General features: G+C 35.2%; 1 protein-coding gene across 1 annotated transcript in view; it reads right to left on the bottom strand.

Moving 5' to 3' along the window:
- The window catches only part of Polr3A (RNA polymerase III subunit A), a 427,591-nt gene that overhangs the window by 39,084 nt on the left and 366,434 nt on the right, over positions 1–22,073 (bottom strand). The window contains exons 33-34 of the mRNA XM_090415517.1: positions 14,316–14,498; positions 7,996–8,110 (exon numbers count right to left, since the gene is read on the bottom strand). Coding sequence (XP_090271643.1) covers positions 7,996–8,110; positions 14,316–14,498 — 298 coding nt within the window. The remainder of the gene's footprint in view (positions 1–7,995; positions 8,111–14,315; positions 14,499–22,073) is intronic.

Here is a 22,073-nt window from a genome sequence, read left to right as displayed (position 1 = left end):
ACCTGGTTTAGCATTTATCCCTTTTTTTTTTTTTTTTTTTTTTTTTTTTTTTTTTTTTTTTTTTAATGCTAAATTCTTTTCCAAGTGCAACATAACTAATGATTCATCTTAAAGACAGTATGCAAAGCACCTGCTGATAAAATGAAGCATGCTCAGACACAAGTAGCTAGGAACAGTTAACTCCATTAGGTAAGGGTAGTGGAAGAAGTATTCAATGATGCTGCCCTGCCAGCTGCTTGGTGTACCAGCCAGTTGCTATCTCTTACAAATGGGTCTCATGTTGCAACCTGTGAGATACATGAAGCAGCCAAGCAATTTAATCAGTAGTGTTAATGGAAAACATTGGAAATTATGTTTGGATGTATGTGAAATAGATATGGTATAGTCCTACCCTAGAGCAAATAGAAAGTGGTCTGAATGATCTTGTGGTTTTGTCCTTTACTATATGGTATAAATCTAAAAACTTTTATTTTTTGGTACCATTTTTATTTTGCAATAAGCCCTTTGGAAGAAATGATCAAAACAGAAAAAAGTGCATGTTTAATGAAAAATTAAGTACCGAATTTCCATTTCTCATGAAAGCAGTTAGTGAAAATTATGCATTCTCATGAATGCATAATTTTCACTAACTGCTTGGTCAACATTTACCATCCACCATGGGCTGTAGCAATATCAGTGACCATATAAAAACCAGAAGATGCAAATCTGCTGAAGAAACATCTGCATCTATTTCAAAACTTAGTAGTTATTTTAAGAAGATTGTGCCCAAAGATAACAATTTAGCATGTGCAGCTGAAGATGGATCATTTACATAGCATTGTGAAACATAACTTTTCATTTAGATCAAATGACTGTTCTTCTAAATTAATAACACACATTTTTGATTCCAAGTTTTCTTTTGCACATACAAAAACTGAAGCAATACCTGTTAATGTGTTGGATCCATTAGCAGAAGAACTTCTCAAGCAGTAACAAGTCAGTTTTGTATCCGTGTCATCAGATGTTTCCAATATTTGTTTCATTGGATGAAACAAATCAATAGATGATTTGTTTCATCCAATTCGGGGATCAAAGTACAGCTTTTGGAAGTTCATTCTGTTGAAATTCCAACATTATTGTGAATGCTAATGTAGATAGAGTTAAAATTTTTCAACATTGAAGATAAAAGTATTTGTTTTTGTGGTGATAATATGAATACAAATTTTGGTGGAGTATAGCAAATGAGAACATATCATGGTAAAAACTATGTTCTCACCAAATTAAGAAACTTATGAAACAGAAGTTTATTTCTAATTGATTATAGTATGCACCTAATTCATAAATGTGTCAAAAACAAGCTGTGATATTTTACAAATTGAGATAGAAGCTATAGTTGTGAAAATTTAGAAATATTTTCATATATACACAGAATAACTGAATTTTTGCAATGAAGCTGATGTCAAATTAAAAAAAAAAAAAAAAAAACATGCTTTCTATCTTTGTTACCTGTCATCAAACAGATGTTAGAAATGTTTGAAGAACTACTTTGTAAATCAACCTAATTGTCCTACAATAATATTAATTTTTTTTTTTTAAATGGGAACCTCTAAAATTTAATTTTAGTTGCATTTTCTTTAAAATCACAGCATTCATTGAATACCAAAGCATTCAGTGAATAGTGCACCACAGAACTTCAGCTTTTGAAACTTCTAGTGAATTGCAATTATCAGTTTTGTTATTATTACATAACACCTCCAGAGATCCAAAAGCTCATCAATGTAGGACACCTACTCTTCAACTCTCCACCTCCACCACTCATTTTGCCAACTGCAACTATCTTCATCATCTACACAAATGCCATCTGCTGCCAACAACCACTATTAGTATTTTCACAGACAATCACAAATATCCATGCCCACAGCACAATTCAAACCCGCAGCCTTTTGACTGGAGAGTGGATATGCTAACCACTCAGCCAACCAGACCAGCAATTATTGAAAACAAAAGCTGCAAACAGGAAAAGGCATTGCAATTTGTTTCCACAGTGGTGAAAGAAGAATTGAACAAATTAAATGATGAGAGCTCAAACAGTATACAAGATTTAATTTTGGAATTCTATAATTCAGCTTTGAAATATCTCGGCTTGCAGGAAAAATCTTTTGATGGAGCTTCTATTTTTAATGGGATAAATGTATATTCTGTACACAGAGAATGAAATGGAATGAATGAGGGATGGAATGAAATTGGGGAAGTCTGTGATTTTGCAGCATCTAAACTTGATAAAACATTCAAAAGTAGAGGCAAAGAGAAAGCACCCATGAAAATATTTGGGCTGAAATATTTACACATTTCAATACAAAAAAATTAGAACTAATATTCTCCAATTAGTAGAATTTGTGTTGCTCTTATCAGGTGCCTCAATACTTGAAGAGAGATTACTGTCTGAATTAAAAATATTATGTACTACACAGTAGAGTCAACTGAAAGTGTAAATAATTTTATGAAAAAAATTAAAAATAATAAAAAAATATCGAAAAAAATTAAAAATAATACTAATAACACAGCTTTAGAGACAGATGTGACAAGAAATTGATTAAAATATGTGAAGATCTACCAAGAACAGTTATTATGCTCATATTAAATTTTAATTTTAGGTAATCAATAAAAGGGGTGTAAGGTATGGGTAGTACCTTAAGTAGGGGTAGCATCTCTGCCTGCTCAGCAGTCACATCAAAATATTTGGTGGCTGGGTGGAATTGGTCTTCACTGCTCATACAACTCTCACTTATGGCTCCAAGTAGCTGGTAGAGTGCACCAGCAGCCAAACCCTGGGACCATGCCTCAACTGGCATGCAAAACTAAGTGAGGGTATCAGCATTTTATGCTGTAGTGAAGGAGAGTGTCTCCTCCTTGTTGCACTTGAAGACTGGAATGGCTGAGTTAGCAGATGACCAAAATTTAATTTGACAATGTTAATGAAGGCATGACAGCAAACTATGTGATATAGTACGGGCACACTCTGAGACAAAACAGAGATGTGGCCAGTCACCGTGGAAGAGACAGGAACCTCACCACGTAACCCTCCATAGTAAAAACCATGAAACAGAGAACCATGTCGGATTTAAGCAATAGAGACAAGGTTGGACCCTCTGCAACTTTTGTCTCTTGGAAACATTACAGGGAAGGAGAGAAAGAAACTCGGGAACGTAAGATGGATACTATGAAAATAACATATGACGAAGATACCTTAAACCCTCCAGGGAGGGTATCTCCTGATCCTTCGTGTCTGAAAACCAAGAATCTTCTCTTAACGCTTGCAACTTGGAATGTAAGGCCCTTATATGAAGCTGGGAAGTTAGATAACCTTATACAAGAACTTGAAGCAATGAAAATTGACATTGCTGGTATCAGTGAAGTCAAATGGACTAATAGTGGAAAAATAAACAGAAAGAGCCATTCAATAATATACTCATGTGGAGACAGTCATAGGAATGGAGTAGCATTTGTACTAAAAAATAAGATTGTGCAATCCTTACTTGGATTTTGGCCCATAAGTGACAGGATAATTGCATTAAAAATTGAGCTCAATCTTTTAATATTTTTATTGTCCAAATATATGCAGCTACTTCTGATTACCCAGATGAAGATGTAGAATGTTTCTATTAAGACATTCAAAATGCACTAAACAACGCTAAATCAGATGACATAACTATTGTTATGGGAGATCTAAATGCTAAAGTAGGCTCAGAAAATACCTCTTCCTGCATGGGAAACCAGGGCCTGGGAGTATAGAAATCCAAGAGGAGAAAGATTAATACAGTTCTGTGAAGAAAACAATCTGGTAATAACAAATACTTTATTTAGCAACCCTCCTAGAAGACTTTACACATGGAAAAGTCCCGGAGACAGCTGTAGGAACCAGATTGACTATATAATGATTAAAAAAATTCCGGAATAACATCTTACGAGCCAAAACATACCCAGGGGCTGATATTGGATCAGACTGTTCAACTTTGATAAATTGAGATTCCTAAGAATTCTAATTTTATCATCGCTTAACAGGAAAAACCTTGTAGGGAATATGCTTGCTTCTAGGTATGTGCTGTATGCAACTGGTAAAATATAGATTGCATTATTATAAAGAAAAAAGATTGTGAATATTTCAAGGAAGGAATACTTACTTGATTATATAATGTCAGTGATACGTTATAAATTAATAATATTTTGTTAGAATTGATAATACACTGTTTTGTAGTATGACTTGCATTAAGCTGCTGTGAACAACAAAAGTTCAAAGTGCAAAGGCATGCCGACGGAAAGAAAGGTTGCCCCCAGGCAGTCGTGTACTCATGCCATGTGCAGAAGTGAGTGGTCAGAAAAAACAAATGATACGAAACGAGACCCATGTGGGAGAAATTATATGCGTTGGGTGAGCTACGTGGGTTACGGTGATTGCCGATAGGGGAGATGATTAAAAGGGTTAGGAACACCCCCCCCACACACACACACACAAGGCTTTTTTTTTTCTCTTCTCTCTTGGCTGGTAGTCTTGTGTATTCTGGTGGGCAGACGGTTGCATGGAGGAGCGTCATGAAGGATCAGCGAAGAATTCTGTTAGGAATCCCGAGGGCAATAATAGAATATGCCGCTTATGAGCTGGAAGGAACACATGCTCCTAATCGTACAATGAAAGAACACATCTCCGTTCGACTGATGGGCAATCCATGGAAAGGGCTCAGCATTTAGGCAACAGGCCTCATGGAAGCAGAATCGCCTTACACAAAGCATACCTATAATTTTCTCCGATTAACATTGAAGTTTTAGATTGAGTTTCTTTGCGCTGTAAATTGTATTAATGTGTCAAATAAACCTTTGCTATCTTTAATCCGCATGTCTGAGTATTAGAATCCGATGTACCACTCGCAAAAAGATACGAATCTAAGCAAGAGAAAATAGATTATGTTATAGGTCACGATTGCAAATCAGTAGTCATTATAGTACACCATTGAGATCACTTCTTGATTAAGACATGTTTAACTTAATCTAATAGCTTAGGTGGTGCAGCAAAAAAAAAATATAAATATTCCTAATGCTTTGAGAGAAGTGAGATGTCAAAGACTTTTGCCACGTTGGTTTTGGCTCAACCCTGAGGCAATTCCTTTGTGTTTTAGAGGTACCACGTGACTCCTTAGGAAAGACCCAGCGAATTTAAGAAAGAGGGACACAACAAGACCACAACCCTGTGGTCATTAAAGCAGCAATAAAATTAAAGAAAACAATGAAACCTCTAAACATAGAAAAATATGATCTTGGCTCCCTTAAAAATCAAGAAATACAAGATAAATTAAGGAACTGGCACAATCCACTGCTAATGTTCCTGATCCCACCAAGTATCCTTACCCTAAAGATGAGATTGGGATAGATGTCAGAAATTTAAAGAGACATAACAAAGGCAGTAAAACAAACAATTCCCAAATTTGAGAAGAAAATTAATGATAATGACAAGACACTGAAAATGATGGAGGAAAGAAAGAAACACAAAAGTCGTCCAGAATACAAGAACTTAAAAAGGAGATCAGGAAAGAATGTAGGATTGCAAAAGAACTATGGCTCAACAACAAACGCAAGGAAATTGAACTTCTGGACAAAAAGCACAAAACCAGAGAACTTCATGAAAAAGTTAGGGAGCTAACTAACAAATCTTGCAAAAGGGTAGGCTCTCATTGCATTGAAGATACCAGTGGAAACATCCTAATGGAGAAAGACAAAATAAGGGATAGATGGGTAGAGTATTCAAAGGAACTCTACAATCATGAGAGAATAGATAAGTCAATGCAAGAAGATTTGGAGAGGTCGACTATTCTTACCTGGGAAGTAACAAATTCCATTAGGAAACTGAAACCAGGAAAAGCTCCAGGAATGGATGGAATTATGGCAGAATATCTAAAGGCTTTAGATGATAAGGCTATAAGATCACTGACTGACATATGTAACAAAATATACAAAACTGGACACCTGCCAAAAGATTTCAAACACTCAACATTCCTACCAATACCTAAAAAATCGAAGACAATCATATGTGAAGAATACAGAACAATCAGTCTGATCAGTCAGATAGCAAAAGTTATGTTTATATCATCCTAGAAAGAAATAAACATAAAATCAAAATGGAAATTAATGAAACACAATCTGGTTTCCAGGAAAATAAAGGAACTAGAGAAGGACTCTTCACCATTAGAACTATTATAGAAAGATATCTGGAGAAGTAGAAAGAAGTCTACTTATGTTTTATCGACTACACAAAGGCCTTTTAACAATATACAACATGAACCCCTAATCAAATGCATCAGAAATTTAGGAGTAGATGGTAAAGATACCAAGATTACTGATAAATCTATATTGAGAGCAGACTGCCTCAATAAAAATATCAGGAGAAATCTTGGAGGAATTCCCAGTAAAGAAGGATGTCAGACAAGGCTGTGTTCTTTCTACTATATTGTTTAACCTCTATACTGAAAATATCTTCCAGCAATTAGAAGAATTTAAAGGAGTCCGCATAGGAGGCAAGAATATAAAGAACTTGAGATATGCAGATGATACAGTACTGATAGCTGAAAATAAAAAAGATCTTCCAAACTACTAGAAGAGACGCTGAAGTTAAGTGAAAAATATGGACTTAATTTCAACTTCAAAAAAACCAAAACCATGCTGGTAACAAGAGAAAAAGTGAAAAGACCCGATATAAATACTAAGATCAGAGGAAATACTTTAGATCAAGTAGGGAGTTATATATATTTGGGTCAACTAATTACAGAGAATGAAAAGCGCGATAAGGAATTAAGAAGAATAGAAATTGCTAGATCAACCTTCATTAGTATAAAAAACATCCTGACCTCAAGGGAAATTCACACAAAAACAAGAATTAGGCTGTCCAAATGCTATGTATGATCAACACTGCAATATGGAGCAGAAACCTGGACAATATCAAAATATTGTGAAAATAAACTAAAAGCCTTTGAGATGTGGATCCTCAGAAGAATTCTTAGAGTCCCATGAACTGCCAAAAAAAAAACTAATTTAGAAATATAAATACCACTAAGGCATGAATCCCTACAACAAACACTTCTAGAAGGAATGATACAAGAAAAAAGAAGAAGAGGAAGACAAAGAACAGATTGGATGGGAAATATTAAGGACTGAACCTTTTTGTCCTATGAAGAATGCAAAAGAGAAACACAAAACCACACATGGTGGAAGATCATGGTAGTCAACCTCCTGGAAGAAGATGACATCTGACAAGAATCAATATAATGAAGGGTTTTTTTAATGTACATGGACATACGTTTTTATTATTTTTTAGAAAGAATTTTACTTTCAAAAATAGTTCCTTAATAGAACTACAGATCCACTAATATAATAAAAGTAATGTGTCAGTCAATAACTAAATATTCCAAAATATTATATAATTTTAATTATTTTTCTCCTCCATCTGTTACACCTTTCCATTTTAATTCAACTACACAGAAATTCTCAGGAGATTTAAAGCAATATAACTCTTATTCCAAATTTAGTTGAATCAAGAAACCTGAAGAAATATTAGAGAAAGGAATCCCTATCTTACAACTGTCTCTCCAATTTGTATTGGCTGTAGTGAAATTCTCAAGGGATCTTAGCATGTTCAAACACTAACTCTTTTAGTAAATATATTTCAAAACAAATCATATGTTTATGGATTTCTGCAAAAACAAATATAATCAGAATCATAAAGAAAACAAACGCTTCTTACTGACACCTGAGGCACAGAGAAAAAGTCATCTGCCTTAAGCCCTTGGGAGGAAAAAAATTATTTTTTAAACAGGTCATTTGACTAAAACTGTTTTAGATTATCAATTCCATGAGTTATTCCAGAAGAATCATCAATTCCATGAGTTATTCCAGAAGAATCATCAATTCCATGAGTTATTCCAGAAGAATCATCAATTCCATGAAGTTATTTATGAAACAAAATGCTTTTACCTACTGTGGCAATAACATCTCTCAATCCATTTCCTTCTACCATTAGTTTATATTTTGGAGAACCACCAGAAGAATCATCAATATGAATCACAGCTCTGGATACAGATGGAAGGCCCTGTAATATACAGCAGTTTAAATGCATTAATTTTCATATATTATGCAAAATAAAATTAAATAATTTTTATTAATGCTTTATTTCAGATAAAAGCAAAACATCAAGTTTCCTTAACAACCCAATCCAGAAATTATTACTATCAAATCCTTCTCTTCTGACATTGGCAGCGCAATCTCTCCCATGGAAATGCCATTTTTACCCCTTTTATTATAAGTCCTAGAAGGATTCCCTATGCTCAATCTTCTTATTCACATCTTTCTTTCTTTCTTTATTCACATCATAAACCTTTTCTAATGAACATATCCTATCTATTCTTTTATACCAATTCTTGAATGAACAATGTATCTATCTAGAAGCCATCCATCCAGCCTTCTCAGTCATAACATGCTATATTGAGGTTTTGTAAAAGTTCCATTCTAAGTCATCTTGATGCAAAGTGCATGTTGCAAGCAGTTAATTTTGCTTACCATTCCCTGTTCTCTCGTCCACCTTCACACAAATAAAGCAGCGATAATCTGCTCACTTGCTGGACAGAAACTATCAGAAGCAATGTGTCAGCTAATATCAATATGTGTCAGTCCAATACCAACCATGCTGATTACATACTTGACTTCAGTGCTTATCCATGCAGATCATTCATAATTGATATTTCATATTACTTGTTATCTGTCAACATGTTATAAATGCAACTGCAAATATGTGACTACAAAAACATCCATCTAATAGACATAGGTTCTATTAGATGGATGACTGCAGTTCATGGCATAACATGAAATTCTGTCTACCCAATAGGCAGCGTTATATTCCTAATTTAGATGAAATGAAATATATCTTCATAATACAAGTCATTGCCATACACCAAACAAAATGCACTGATTTTGTCTACCATACAAGAAATAACAGTAACAAAATATCAGTTATGGCTAGTCCATCAATACATTATCTGGTAATTGAAAGTGTCCTTTGAAGTATATATGCAAGAGCATATCCTAAATCAACATTGGCGGAGTTTAAAATTGGCACCATCGACAAAAGCATCAAGAAAAGAAAGGGAACAGCAGAAGGATGGAATAAGTAACAGATTGCCATAATAGGTGTTACCGAAACAAAGACAAAAACAAGTGAGACATTTCTAAACAACAAAAGCATAATGTTATATTCAGGCAATAATAATCAGGAAAAAGGAGTAGGTACTATATTCAACACTAAAAACAAGAATAATCTTCTTGAATAGCAAGGCAGTATCAAATAGAATGATGTGGGCAAATATTACAATGGGGAAACTAGACAATGAGACTAAATTGAACCTATGGTATAACAGAAGGTTCTACTAAGGAAGAAATGGAGGAATTTTTCAAGCACTAGACAAAGCAGTCAACACAATAAAAAAAGAAAGTTGTTCATTGTTGGAGATCTAAACAGCAGAGTAGGAAATGATTACCAGACATATAGAAATGTTTTGGGAAAATTTGGAGAAAAAAGCAAAACTAATAATAATGGTAAATGTCTGCTTGATTTCTATTCACAACATGGATTAGTTATTACTAACATCATGTTCCAACATAAAAATGTTCACAAATTCACATGGAGAGACGATGCAAGAAATAAGAAAAGTCTCATTGACCATGTTATAGTTGATAGCATGTTTTTTCACTGGTTCAGGACACAAGAGCATACAAGGATTTGAAACAGGAAGTGATCATTATATAGTTTAGAGCAGGATAAAACTGAATTTCATATTGAAAAGAAATGTGTGTGTGTAAAAAGGTTTTGAAATGAATCAAATGCTGTATATCAGTATAATCTCTGATCATCCTGCCTATTTTTGCATCATCAGCAAACAGCCAAAGATCTCCCATCAGTACATTTCCAATAATATTATTGTATATAATAAACAACAGTGGTCCAAGGACTGATCCCTGGATCACACAACTTGTCATCTTAAATTATATGATGATCTTCATATAATGATGATCGTTATATGAAGATCTCCCATATATCACTTTCTGATACCTGTCTGTCAGTCAATCACATATCCAAGCCAATATTGCAATCCCACATTCTCTAATTTATGCAACAGCATTTAATGTTGCAGCCTAGTAAATGCCTTAGCAAAGTCCAACAGTATCGTAGTGTATCCATTTTCTTTATCCAATTCAGCCATAACATTATAAAATATGAACTAATTGCTCAGACATAACCTCTCTTTAGTAATCTCATGCTGTTCCTTGCAAAATATATCTTATTTATCTACCCATTCCTGTTTGTGAGTTCTTAAAACTTCTCTAAGCTCTTTACAATTATTCCAGAGATACTGATGGGTCAATAGGCAACATCAATCTTTGCATCACCCTTGCACAATGGGATCATCATACATTCTTTCCATTCCTGTGGAATCTTTCCTGAGTAAGACTCAAATTATACAAAACATGTCAGCCAGTTTGGCTGAACATTCCTTTAGCACACATGCTGATATCCCATCTGTCCCATAACCTAAGTTCTTATCCAGGTTATGCAACAGATCTAGAACCTCCTCCTCATGCTCTATCCAATGTAGTGGTAGCAATGTACACTATGTTACAGTACACCAGATTGATAGATCTTGGGGAAGTGAACACTTATAATTGTATACATCATCTGCTTTTGATGCTACTACATTCAGTCAAGTCATTCTTCTGCATTTGTTCTTTCTTTTGCTTGCAGCATAACAATAAAATTCTTTTGGGTTGCCTTTAGCTTGTGCAGCCAATTTTTTTTCATAACTCAGCTTTCTGTATAATACTCATAACTTTTCTGGCCTGAGTTTTATATATTTCATAACTCCTCTCACACTTATTCTCACAATATTCTTTCCACATCTTCTAATGGATTTCTTGTCTAATGAGACAGTATGTCTATTTCACTAAAATTCTACTTGTTCTTTGACCTCCAGGGACACATTCAAATGTGCAGATACAAAAGTTTTAAAGTAGCTAGACTGCATAATTCAGAATGCTGGTCAGAGAATCAAAGAATCAAATTCCAGATGATTGAAGTAGATCCTTCATAGTATTCATTTAAAAAATGGAAAAATAAACCTGAATGTGAGAATTATACAAATATACTTGAGAAAAGGCCATGAATAAACTATGGAAAGGAAGCTTGAATAGACAAACCTGTGTTCAGGCCAAACAGAGATTGTCAGGATTAGATTTTAGCAGGGTTTTTTCTCCCAGAAACTCCAGTTTTTCATCCCACATATAGATAAATCGGCCTTCAGAACACATGCAATTTACAGACAAAAAAAAAAAAAAAAAAACTATTTGTGGTGGTGGTGGGCAGTAGATGGCATTAACGTAGATGATTGGTAGTAGAGATTCAGTGTGGTGGTGAAGACAGAGAGTTCTAGGTGTCCTCCTGCAATGAGTCATGGACTCCTTGGAGGTGTCACTAATAATAATGAAAAAAAAAAAAAAAAAAAAAGATTTTTGCTATAAGACAAATATTTCAGAAATCATGGGAATACAAGGATCTGTATTTAAGCCCTACAGATCTTGATATGACACGGTACCAAGAGGAAAATTGTTCAAAATGCTACAGTTATAAGGTGTAAATGGGACATTATATTAAACATTATTATTATCAAGAAAGATCTCCAGAGAGTAAGGGACTCAAGAAAGACCTACAGAGAGTAAGGAACTCATTGAGGGAGGCCATATACTACACGCACACCAGCTATCATACTTATTCTTGAATTCATTCACACCGCTTGCACTCAACATCTAATGGCAATCCATTCCAATCGTGCACCCTCTATGAGAAAAAAATCTAGCCCTCATCCCCTTCTTAGCTGCATTCATCCTCAGTTTCCAAGGATGCTCTCTTGTCTTGAATTGTAAGTCAACAGTTAGAGCTGAAGGAGGTACAAGAAGACAGTTTGATGTTAAATCAGACGTGACACAAAGATGCATATTATTTTCAATGTTATTATCTATACAGATCACATTATGGAGCAAAGTGGTATTAAACTTGATATCAAAACCAGAGATCTTAATTCTAGATCTTTATGTTATTCAGATAATGTTATACTTCTAATTAAACTTAATAAACTGAATAACTTGGGGGAGACCACACTCCTACCAGGCGCGTCCCCTGGATGGCAGATGGGGAAAACCCAAATGGGTTGCTCTAAATAAAGAATAAAGAGCCGTGGACCAAAGGATGTAGCAGATGCATGGCAAGCTGGCTACATTATTATGCCAGTAACTTTCATGAGCAGGAGAAAGTCTACAAACCGAGATAGTGCTACTGCATACGGGACAGCTGATGCGCCTACTCGAAGACCACATAGAGTAGGTGAGAAATCAGCAATGTGATCAGCCAAGGATGTGAAACATGTAGCCACCCTCAACATAAGATCACTATACCGACCTGAAAAATTGCAATTAGTCCAGGAAAATTTAAAAAGACTGAAATGGAGTATTTTAGGTTTATCAGAGACACATTGGTGCGGAGATGGATTCATGGATTTACCAGAAGGAAGACTGTACTTCTCAGGAAGAAAAGGTAACATACACAGAGAAGGAGTTGCGTTATTAATTGAAAAGAAACTTACACACTCAGTAATTGAAATAAACCCAGTGTCTCCTAGAATAATCACACTCAAACTTCAAGCAAAAGAAAAAGGTCAAACAATTAAAATAATCCAAATATATGCACCAGACAGTAACCATTCAGAGGAAGAAATAGAAAATTTCTATGAAGAACTACAACAGGAAATAGATAATCCCAAAAATAGAGAACTCATGGTAGTGATGGGAGATTTTAATGCTAAAATAGGACAGTTCACAGCAGACAAAAAAGATGTGATGGGGAATTTTGGATACGGAGAGCTTAACGACAGAGGAGAACAATTATTCCACTTCTGTAAAGTAAACAATCTAATGATTACAAACACATTGTTCTATCAACGCCTTAATAATAAATATATATGGACATCCCCAGATGGTAATATAAAAACTGCATAGACCATATCATCATAAACAAACAATGGAAAAGATCAGTAAATAATGTATGAACATTAAAGTTTGTAATCTTTTCATCTCAAATGCATGACTTTACACCTTTTCCACATCACAATTGCACACCTGTTATCTTCTGCTAATACTGTCAGCCTATTTAAATCATCCTGCAAGTTCTCTACATTACCTTGAATAACTATTTATACTATCCAGTTGTGTATCATCAGAGATACAACTGAATATTTTCCCTCCAAATCATTTCCTGCACTGTTTTAATCACAGTGGGACCAAGCACAGAGCCTTGCAACACACTGCTAGTCATCTGCTTTCTTCTGGACCCTGCACCTCCATATAACACTCTATTTGATAACTGTCCATCAGCCAATCTCATATCCAAATCTATAACTTCATATTCATCCCCATTTGTACTAATTAGCACAACAGAGTGTGGTATCTTGTCAAATGTCTTTGCAAAAGCCAGCAGTATTATCATATAGTCATACCATTTATCCAACTTAGCTGTCACTCTGTGAAAATAGGCTGTAACATTGCAGCAATTTTTTGGTGAAGATGGCAAATGAAATATGGAAATAGACAACAGAATAAGCAAAGCTGGTACGGTGAGGACTCAAGTGAATAAATTTATATAGAATAAAAGAGAAATTAATCAAAACACTAAAGTAGCTGCATATAAGAACAGTGTTCAAATAAATTTTACCTTATGGATCTGAGAGGTGGGTTATAAAGAAAACAAGATGATCAAACCCTAGCACTAGAGACCCACAGATATGAAAGTGCTGAGAAAAAAGAATGGTAGAGTCATATTAAAAAAATTAAAATATTAGAACAGAGCTTGACATTAAATGGAACTGAAGACAAGAAGTTTAAAAGAGAAGATAAATGCCAGGACTGCAAGAAAGAGACCTAAAGAGGGACCAAGATCTAAGATGTCTTAGAAGAAAATATAAGATCAGACAACTTTTTCAGACAGTTCAGCATTTTTTAACATGCAATTCATTTTATCACAGGTTATGTGTGATTTCACATGATTCTAATACTTATGGATAAAAATACTGATTCATGAAGAAAAAAAAATAATAATAATAATGGAGAAGAAAACAAACTTTTCTCCTGCACAGTTAAGTTTAATAAGGAAGATCCAAGTTAAGGATTAAATAACAAGCAAAAAGAGTACAAAATCTCACCTTTATAACAATATTTGGAAGCTGTTCTTTCAGAGTTTGTAGCATGTAGTACAAAGAAGTACGAGCAGTATCTGATGGTTTCACAGTAACAATGCTATCACTATGAACTATTACATTTTGGGGCTTTACTCGAAGCTTAGAAGTGCATATTGAATAGCGTATAGAATTGGCATTCACTTCAAGCTGGAAGGAAAAAAATATGAAAAATGATGAATAGTATTAGTACATTTAAAGAATTTCTATATTGAAATTAAATATTACTTATTAAATTATGTTATTTTGTCAGTGTTCAGAATGGAAAATATACTCAACTCCATAATAATAATGGGGGACAGCATCAATTTGAATATTCTGTTACTAATTTTTCCACATCACCATACTTCTGTCCATATATTTGTATATGCACACATCACATGGATTGCTGTTAATTTTTTTTTTTAAATCTGAGATAAACAAAATTCAAATATATATAATTCCTTATGAATACAAGAAGGAACCTGACACTATAAGAATAAAAAACATTTTTATAATATTTTATGGTAAGTAAGTTTTTATAAAAAGAAATGTCAATGATGGCTTTAAAATTTTCTCTGATAACTGCACTTAATAAATAAAGCATTGAGCAGCTCTCAGATGTAAACTGTAGACTAAAATACAGAAATATTATTGATAAGAAAATGAAAGAGTTTGAGAACAGGAATCAAACCTTGGAGATTCAGTGGCAAACTCTGAAGGAAACATTGATTGATTCTGCCAGAGAGGCATGTGGTGAGGTTGTGTGCAAAAATAAAAAAATCAGAACTCCCTGGTGGACACAGGAAGTTAAAGAGGCAGTGAAGGAAAAGAAGAAAGCATATCAAAAGTTCCTGGCAAATAAGTCAGCTTTTACTCTTACAGAATACAGAGACAAATGTAAGAAAGCTAAACAGTGTGTAAAACTAGCTAAACAAAAGTCATGGGAGGACTTTGGCAAGAATATAGAAAATAAATATCAAGAAGGTGGCAAAATATTCTGGAGGTTGTTGAAGAAGCTTAGGAATGGAGGAAAGAGTGCTGTAAAAGGAATTAGAGATGATAAAGGTGAAATGAGAACAGGAGAAAAAGATATCCTTGAAGTATGGAGTAATTACTTTGAAAAACTGCTAAATGAAACAAGCAGTGATGACAGCACAGTGATAAAAAACACTGACCAGGCATGCAGTCAGGAATACATATCCATACTTGAAGTAGAAAAAGCCATCAAAGGCTTGAAATGTGGAAAGGCAGCAGGAGTAGATGATATTCGACCAGAAATGCTGAAGTATGGTGGTATAAGAGTCTTACAGTGGCTGCACTGCATAGTTCAGAAAGCCTGGACAGAGGGACGAATTCCCGATGATTGGAGTAGAGCTCTCATAGTACCCATATATAAAAAGGGAAATAAAACTGAATGTGAGAATTACAGAGGTATTTCCCTACTGAGTGTTCCTGGCAAGATCTATGCAAGTATACTTGAGAAACGGTTGAGAAGAATTGTGGAAGAAAAGCTTGGTGAAGAACAAGCTGGATTCAGGCCAAATACAGGCTGTCAGGATCAGATCTTCACTTTACGACAAATAGTCGAGAAAGCATGGGAATATAACAAAGATCTGTATTTAAGTTTTGTCGATTTGGAAAAAGCATATGACAAGGTGCCAAGAGAGAAGCTATTCAATACGCTGCAGTTATATGGTGTCAATGGGGCATTATATCAAGCAATACTTAGTCTTTATTTGAGTTGTGAGTCAGCAGTTAGAATTGAAGGAAGTACAGGAAGATGGTTTAATGTTAAATCTGGTGTGAGACAAGGATGTACATTATCCCCTCTGTTATTCATTATCTATATGGATCACATTATGAAGGAATGTGGTATTAAACCTGATATCAAAATTGGAGATGTTAATGTCAGCTCTTTGCTTTATGCGGATGATGTTATACTTCTAAATAAATCCGCTACAAGTCTGCAAGATTCTCTGACTAAATTGAATAGCTGTTGTAATAGATATGGTATGAAGGTCAGCAATAAAAAGACAAAGACAATGAAAATAGGCAGAATCATTGAAAATGTCAACTGTGTTGTGAATGGAGAACCTGTGGAACAAGTAAAACATTTCAGCTACTTAGGCACAATTTTTACTGAAGATGGTAAACTAAATATAGAAATAGACAACAGAATCAGCAAAGCTGGTATCGTGGGAAGTCAATTGAATAAATTCATATGGAATAAGAAAGAAATTAGTCGGAACACTAAATTAGCTGTATACAAGACTGTGTTCAAACCAATTTTAACTTATGGATCTGAGAGCTGGGTCAGAAGTAAAACACTTGACCAAAGACTAGAGACCGCAGATATGAGAGTCCTGAGAAAGATTAGAGGCGTGAACAGATGGCATCAATGGCAATATCATATTAAAAATGAGGATATTAGGAAAGAACTTGACATTGTCAGCATCCAGGAATGCGTTAGCAGAGCTAATCTCAGATGGTATGGTCACTTAAATAGAATGGGAGAGGAAAGATTAGCAAAACAAGTGTTCTCTGCCAGGTTGGCAGGAAAACGACCCAGAGGAAGACCAAGATATAGGTGGATTGATACGGTACAAAGTGCCTTAGACGATAGAAATATAAGATCTGATAATGTTGGAGTCTTGACAAGTAACAGACTGATTTGGAGGAAAATTGTAGATAGGAAGTTAGTAATGATGTAATTTTTTCATGTAGTACTGTCATATCCTGTACACCCCTTGAGGGTACATGGCAGGAATTTGATGATGATGATGATGAATAAAGCATATTAAGCTGACCTGCTGTTACACACACATTTATGGTCTTTAAGATCTTGTCAAAGACTATAATCATAACAGATTCATTAAGCAAGAAGAAAGAGGAGGAGAAAAGTGACCAGCAAACTCACGAACAGTACAAGGTTGGGGAAAGAAAGATGACCAGAACAGTAACAAAGGCAAAATTAGATTACGAGAAGAAACTAACCAAGAAGACCATAGGAAATTATTATTATTACGACACCTCCAGGGAGTCCAAAGACTCATCAAGGGAAGGCACCTACTCCACAACTCTCCATCTCCACCATTCAATCCAACTATAACAAACCACTCTACTTTCATCATCTACACCAACGGCATCTACCGCTGATCACCACAACTAGTATTTTCACAGACAATCACAAACATCCATGCCCATGGCAGGATTTGAACCCGCAGCCTTTTGGCTGGAGAGTGGATATGCTAACCACTCGGCCAACCAGGCCAGCTGAAAGATTAACTATGAAAGATTAACCTTAATGAGTGATGATGGTCACAGGGTTGTGACAAAAGCAGATAAAAATAGTTGAGTTACTGTGTGACCAGTTTGCAAAAGTATATATCATCCTAGTGAGGTTACTTCTGTAACAAATGCAACAGACACTGATGTGGGAACAGAGATGGATGAATTGGAGTTTCTTAGAATATCGCAGAATCTCAATGTAAATACAGCTGTAAGATGGGATATCAGTTCAGGTTATGCGAGAATGTGCAAGGGAATTGGCAATGCCTCTGACTAGGCTCTTTAAGTCTCAAACTCTGGTAGAGTTCCAAGGGAGTGAGTGGAAAGAGGGCAAAATAATTCCCTTGCATAAGGGAGGTTCTCAGACTGCAGCAGCAACTTATAGACCAATTAGTATCTCAGGTATGGTGGTAAAAGTGTAGAGAAAATTGGTCAAAAAGAGAATTCAAGAATGGGTGGATAAGAATATGATACTGTATGAGAGGCAACATGTTTTGTGAAGGGTTGGTCATGCCTCAGTTGTTACTCTGTTTATAACAGAGTAACAACTGAGTTGGATAAGGAAATGACTACATGATGATTCTGCTGGATTTTGCAAAGGCATTTCACAGAATACAAGATGGAACTCTGCTATGCAAATTACAGAAATGTGAGACTGGTTATGTGGATAAGAGGGTAGCTACTGAACATATGAAGGGGCAAAATCGAGGAGAAAACAGGTAACTAGTGGTGTGCCACAAGGTTCAGTTGCTGGGACCACTACTGTTTAATTTGTACATAAATGTTATAGGAAATAACCTGGAAGGAGAGATTCAGCTGTTTGCTGATGATGCAAAGTTGAGCAGAGTAATAGTTAATCAAGGCAATATGGAAAGCTTGCAGGATGTTTTAAATAGACTGTCAAGTATGGGCAAAAATAATGGGTATCAGTTTAATGCACAGAAATATAAAATTATGCATTTGGGGGTTTACAAGCTGTGTACCACATTGATGGAACTGTACTCCAGGAAATAGATGAAGCTAGAGATTTGGGGGTGTAGACAGAGAGTTAAAGTTTAGAGGACATATTGCTAAGGTAGCCCATAAAATTACTTGGCTATTGAAGAGAATGCATTAACAAGCAGAGATAAGGAAGTTGTTATTACTCTTATGGCCTTGATATGTCCATATCTGAATTACTTTGATCTGGGTTTGTTGGAGATGAGGAAGCTGTGGAGAAGATTCAGAGGAAAGCAACCAAGTTGGTGAGATGTCTGTGAAATGTTCCCTATGTAGAGAGAGAGAGAGAGAGAGAGAGAGAGAGAGAGAAAGAGAGAGAGAGAGTGTGTGTGTGTGTGTGTGTGTTGCAGAAGTTGGTTGATAGAAGAAAAAGAGGGGATATGATAGAAACACCTAAGTTGCTTAAAGGGTTTTATAAGATTAATGCAGGGGAAATGTTTCAGCACTCAGACAGATGCCAGAGCAAAGATCTTCCCTGAAAGTTGAATAAATGAGTGGTTAGTAAGGGTGTGAGGACTAGATTTTTTTTTTTGCTTGGAGAGTTGTAAATAAGTGGATAGTATAAAGCTGCATAATATCTTACAGCAGGAAAAAGTTGAGTACCATCTCCCTGCCTGGGATACAATAGGTATATGAACTGGTAAAAAATGCTTGAGAGAATGACCTTCGTTCAATTGTTAATTATTCTTGTGAATAACTTGTAATCTATGTTGGTGAATGCAATGGAGCACAGTCATCTACGATTCTGTCATTTGTCTTTCCTTGGGAGGAATACTGCATAACTCTTGGTGAAGTCTGCTGGTATGTCCCCAGCCCCCAAGAATTTATTAAAGAGAATGATTAGTATAGGTAAGATGATGTTCCATGCTGCTCTGTAATATTCTATTTCCAGGCCATCTGGCCCTGGAACTTTCATGGGCTGCACTTCTTTAGCCACTAGTTTGATTTCATCCACTGTTATAGAGATGTTGTGGATCACCTGAACGTCAAGCAGCAAGTGTGGTATATGCCATGTACCTGGAATGACCACTAGTTGTTTATCCGAGAAGGCTTGCTTGTAGTGGTCAGTAAAAGCCTTCAGAATTCCCTAAGTGTTGCTGACTGTGTTCCCTTGCAGCTTTATTTCCTTGATGGTTTTCTCATCTGTAGTAGACCAGGGTAGATTTTTATAAAAGACTGCAGAAGAAGTATCCACTTCCCAGAATCTCATCCTTACTTTAATGTTTTCTTCTTCTTCTCTAAATCCATATTGGTAAGTATGCTTTGTATCAGTCAAATGCTTTTTAAATGCTGAATGAAATAAGCAAAAAATCTCAAATAAATCAAGGAATAAGGCAAAGAGACACCATTTCTCCCAAACTCTTCACATTAACACTGGAACATATAATGTGTAATTTAGAATGGTCCAATAAAGGAGTCAATATTAATGGAATTAAATAACCTAAGATTTGCTGATGATATTCTTATTATTGCAAACAATATGAAAGATTTAAAAGAAATGATAGAAGATCTAGCAACTAAATCACTAGAAATCGGATTAGACATTATTCTGAGAAAACCAAAATAATGACAAACCGAGAAGGATACGATGAAAGACACATTAAGGTAAACAATAAAGAAATTGAAATAGTAGATGAGTATGTATACTTAGAAAAATTGTTAACAATGAAGGAACAAGGAGCCATGGAAGAAGTGAAAAGAAGAATAGGAATGGTATGGGCAGCTTTTAGAAAATAGATGAGATTTTTAAACAGCAAAATAAAACCCAAGAACAGAACAAGACTGTTCAGTCAATGTGTATTGCCTGTTATGACCTATGGATCAGAAACCCTGATCCATATGTCATAACAGAAAAGGATATAATAGATAAAATGCAAAAAACAGAAAGAAGAATGGAAAGGTGTCTGTTAAACATGACTCAAAGATAAAATTAGAAATGAAGACATAAGAGCTAAAACAAAATTTTTAGATACTGGAGAAAACATACTTCGAAAGAAATGGAAATGGGCAGGACACATCACAAGACTGGAGGAGAATAGATGGACAACAGTTTTACTGGAGTAGTGGCCATATGAAGGTAAAAGATCAGCTGGAAGAGCTGAAAGAAGATGGTCAGATGATATAAGAAAAAAATTGGAACTATTTGACACCAATAAGTCAGGATAGAAACAGATGGAGAGAATTGGGAGACACCTATAGCCAGAAGTGGCTATAAAAATAAAAGAGTTAAAAGAAAGAAAGAAATGCTTTATATCAGTTCAGGGTATGGAATGCCTGATTTCTTGTTGTTGATATACCATGTTAGCTCTTTATATAGCCAACGAAGCTTCTTATGTTGTCACGAGTACCTTTCTTCTTCCCAAGACTTGAATTTACTTTGTAATGGTCTTGAATTGGGACCATGCTGCACAATTCCATTCAGCCTGTGCCCATTCCTGACAGAGATCTTGGATTTTATCTTGAAAGCGCATAAGATGGTTAAGGTTGAGTCACCATAATTTAGAATGTGTTTATGTTGTTAACTAGGTTAATCTTTAAGAGCACCATTTTGTGATCTAAAATTTGCCATTTTTTGAGGATGCCCAGCTGTCTTATCTTGATATCTGATGATGTAGCTGGGCAAACATATAGAAACAGTCAATTTGGGTACACTCCGGTAACAAAACCATTTGCAGTTTCAGGTACATTGGTTTCTGACCTTCCAAATATCTATTAAATAATTAAAGTTTTTAAACTTTAATTATTTAATAATTATTTATTTAATTAAAAACTCTACAACACAGCAATTCCACCACTACTTGAGTCATGGCACAGTTTATTTTGTATGTGTTCTTATCCTTCATGCAGTTCCAGTCACCAGCTGCTATGATTTGGTTTGCTCCATAGCAGTAGTTCACTAGGGTGTCGAATAGGGTCATTCTGATTGATGTCGAGGCATATATGTTCAGAAATCGAATTTTGTGTGAAAATCTAATATTCTTCCCATTTATATCTCATTATACACTAAAGAATAAACCAATAATATGGAGTCAAGTTGACATTTTGACTTTACAGCTCCTGCAACCCCCCCCCCCCCCAAGACCCCAGAATGATAACAGCAGATAATGACTTGAAAAGTTTTGCACCTGACTGTGATTTGAAAAGCAAGTTTCTTGTAAAAAAAGAGTACCTGAACATTATATAACAACATGAGTTTACATATTTCTTATTGCTTGTTTTTCAAAGAAAAGCCTCTTTCATTAAGTGAGGTGAAGGAAAAAGTCACACCCATATTTGTTCTGTAAATATGGTTCTAATGTTCACAGGAGTTTATAGGGCCTCTAGTATAATAAATTGTTCCATAATACATAGCTGTGTATCAATGCTCTCTAATTGTATGCAGAAGGAAGGGGCAGTTAGCTTCTGAATGTTACTGTACATCCAGAAGCTAACTGCACACCCACCCCATTTGAACCT

The sequence above is a fragment of the Typopeltis vanoorti genome, chromosome 3, assembly GCF_054136105.1.
Source record: "Typopeltis vanoorti isolate ZY-2024b chromosome 3, IOZ_Tvanoo_1.0, whole genome shotgun sequence".
NCBI classification, from domain to species: domain Eukaryota; kingdom Metazoa; phylum Arthropoda; class Arachnida; order Uropygi; family Thelyphonidae; genus Typopeltis; species Typopeltis vanoorti.
This window is presented reverse-complemented; position numbering and strand designations above follow the sequence as displayed.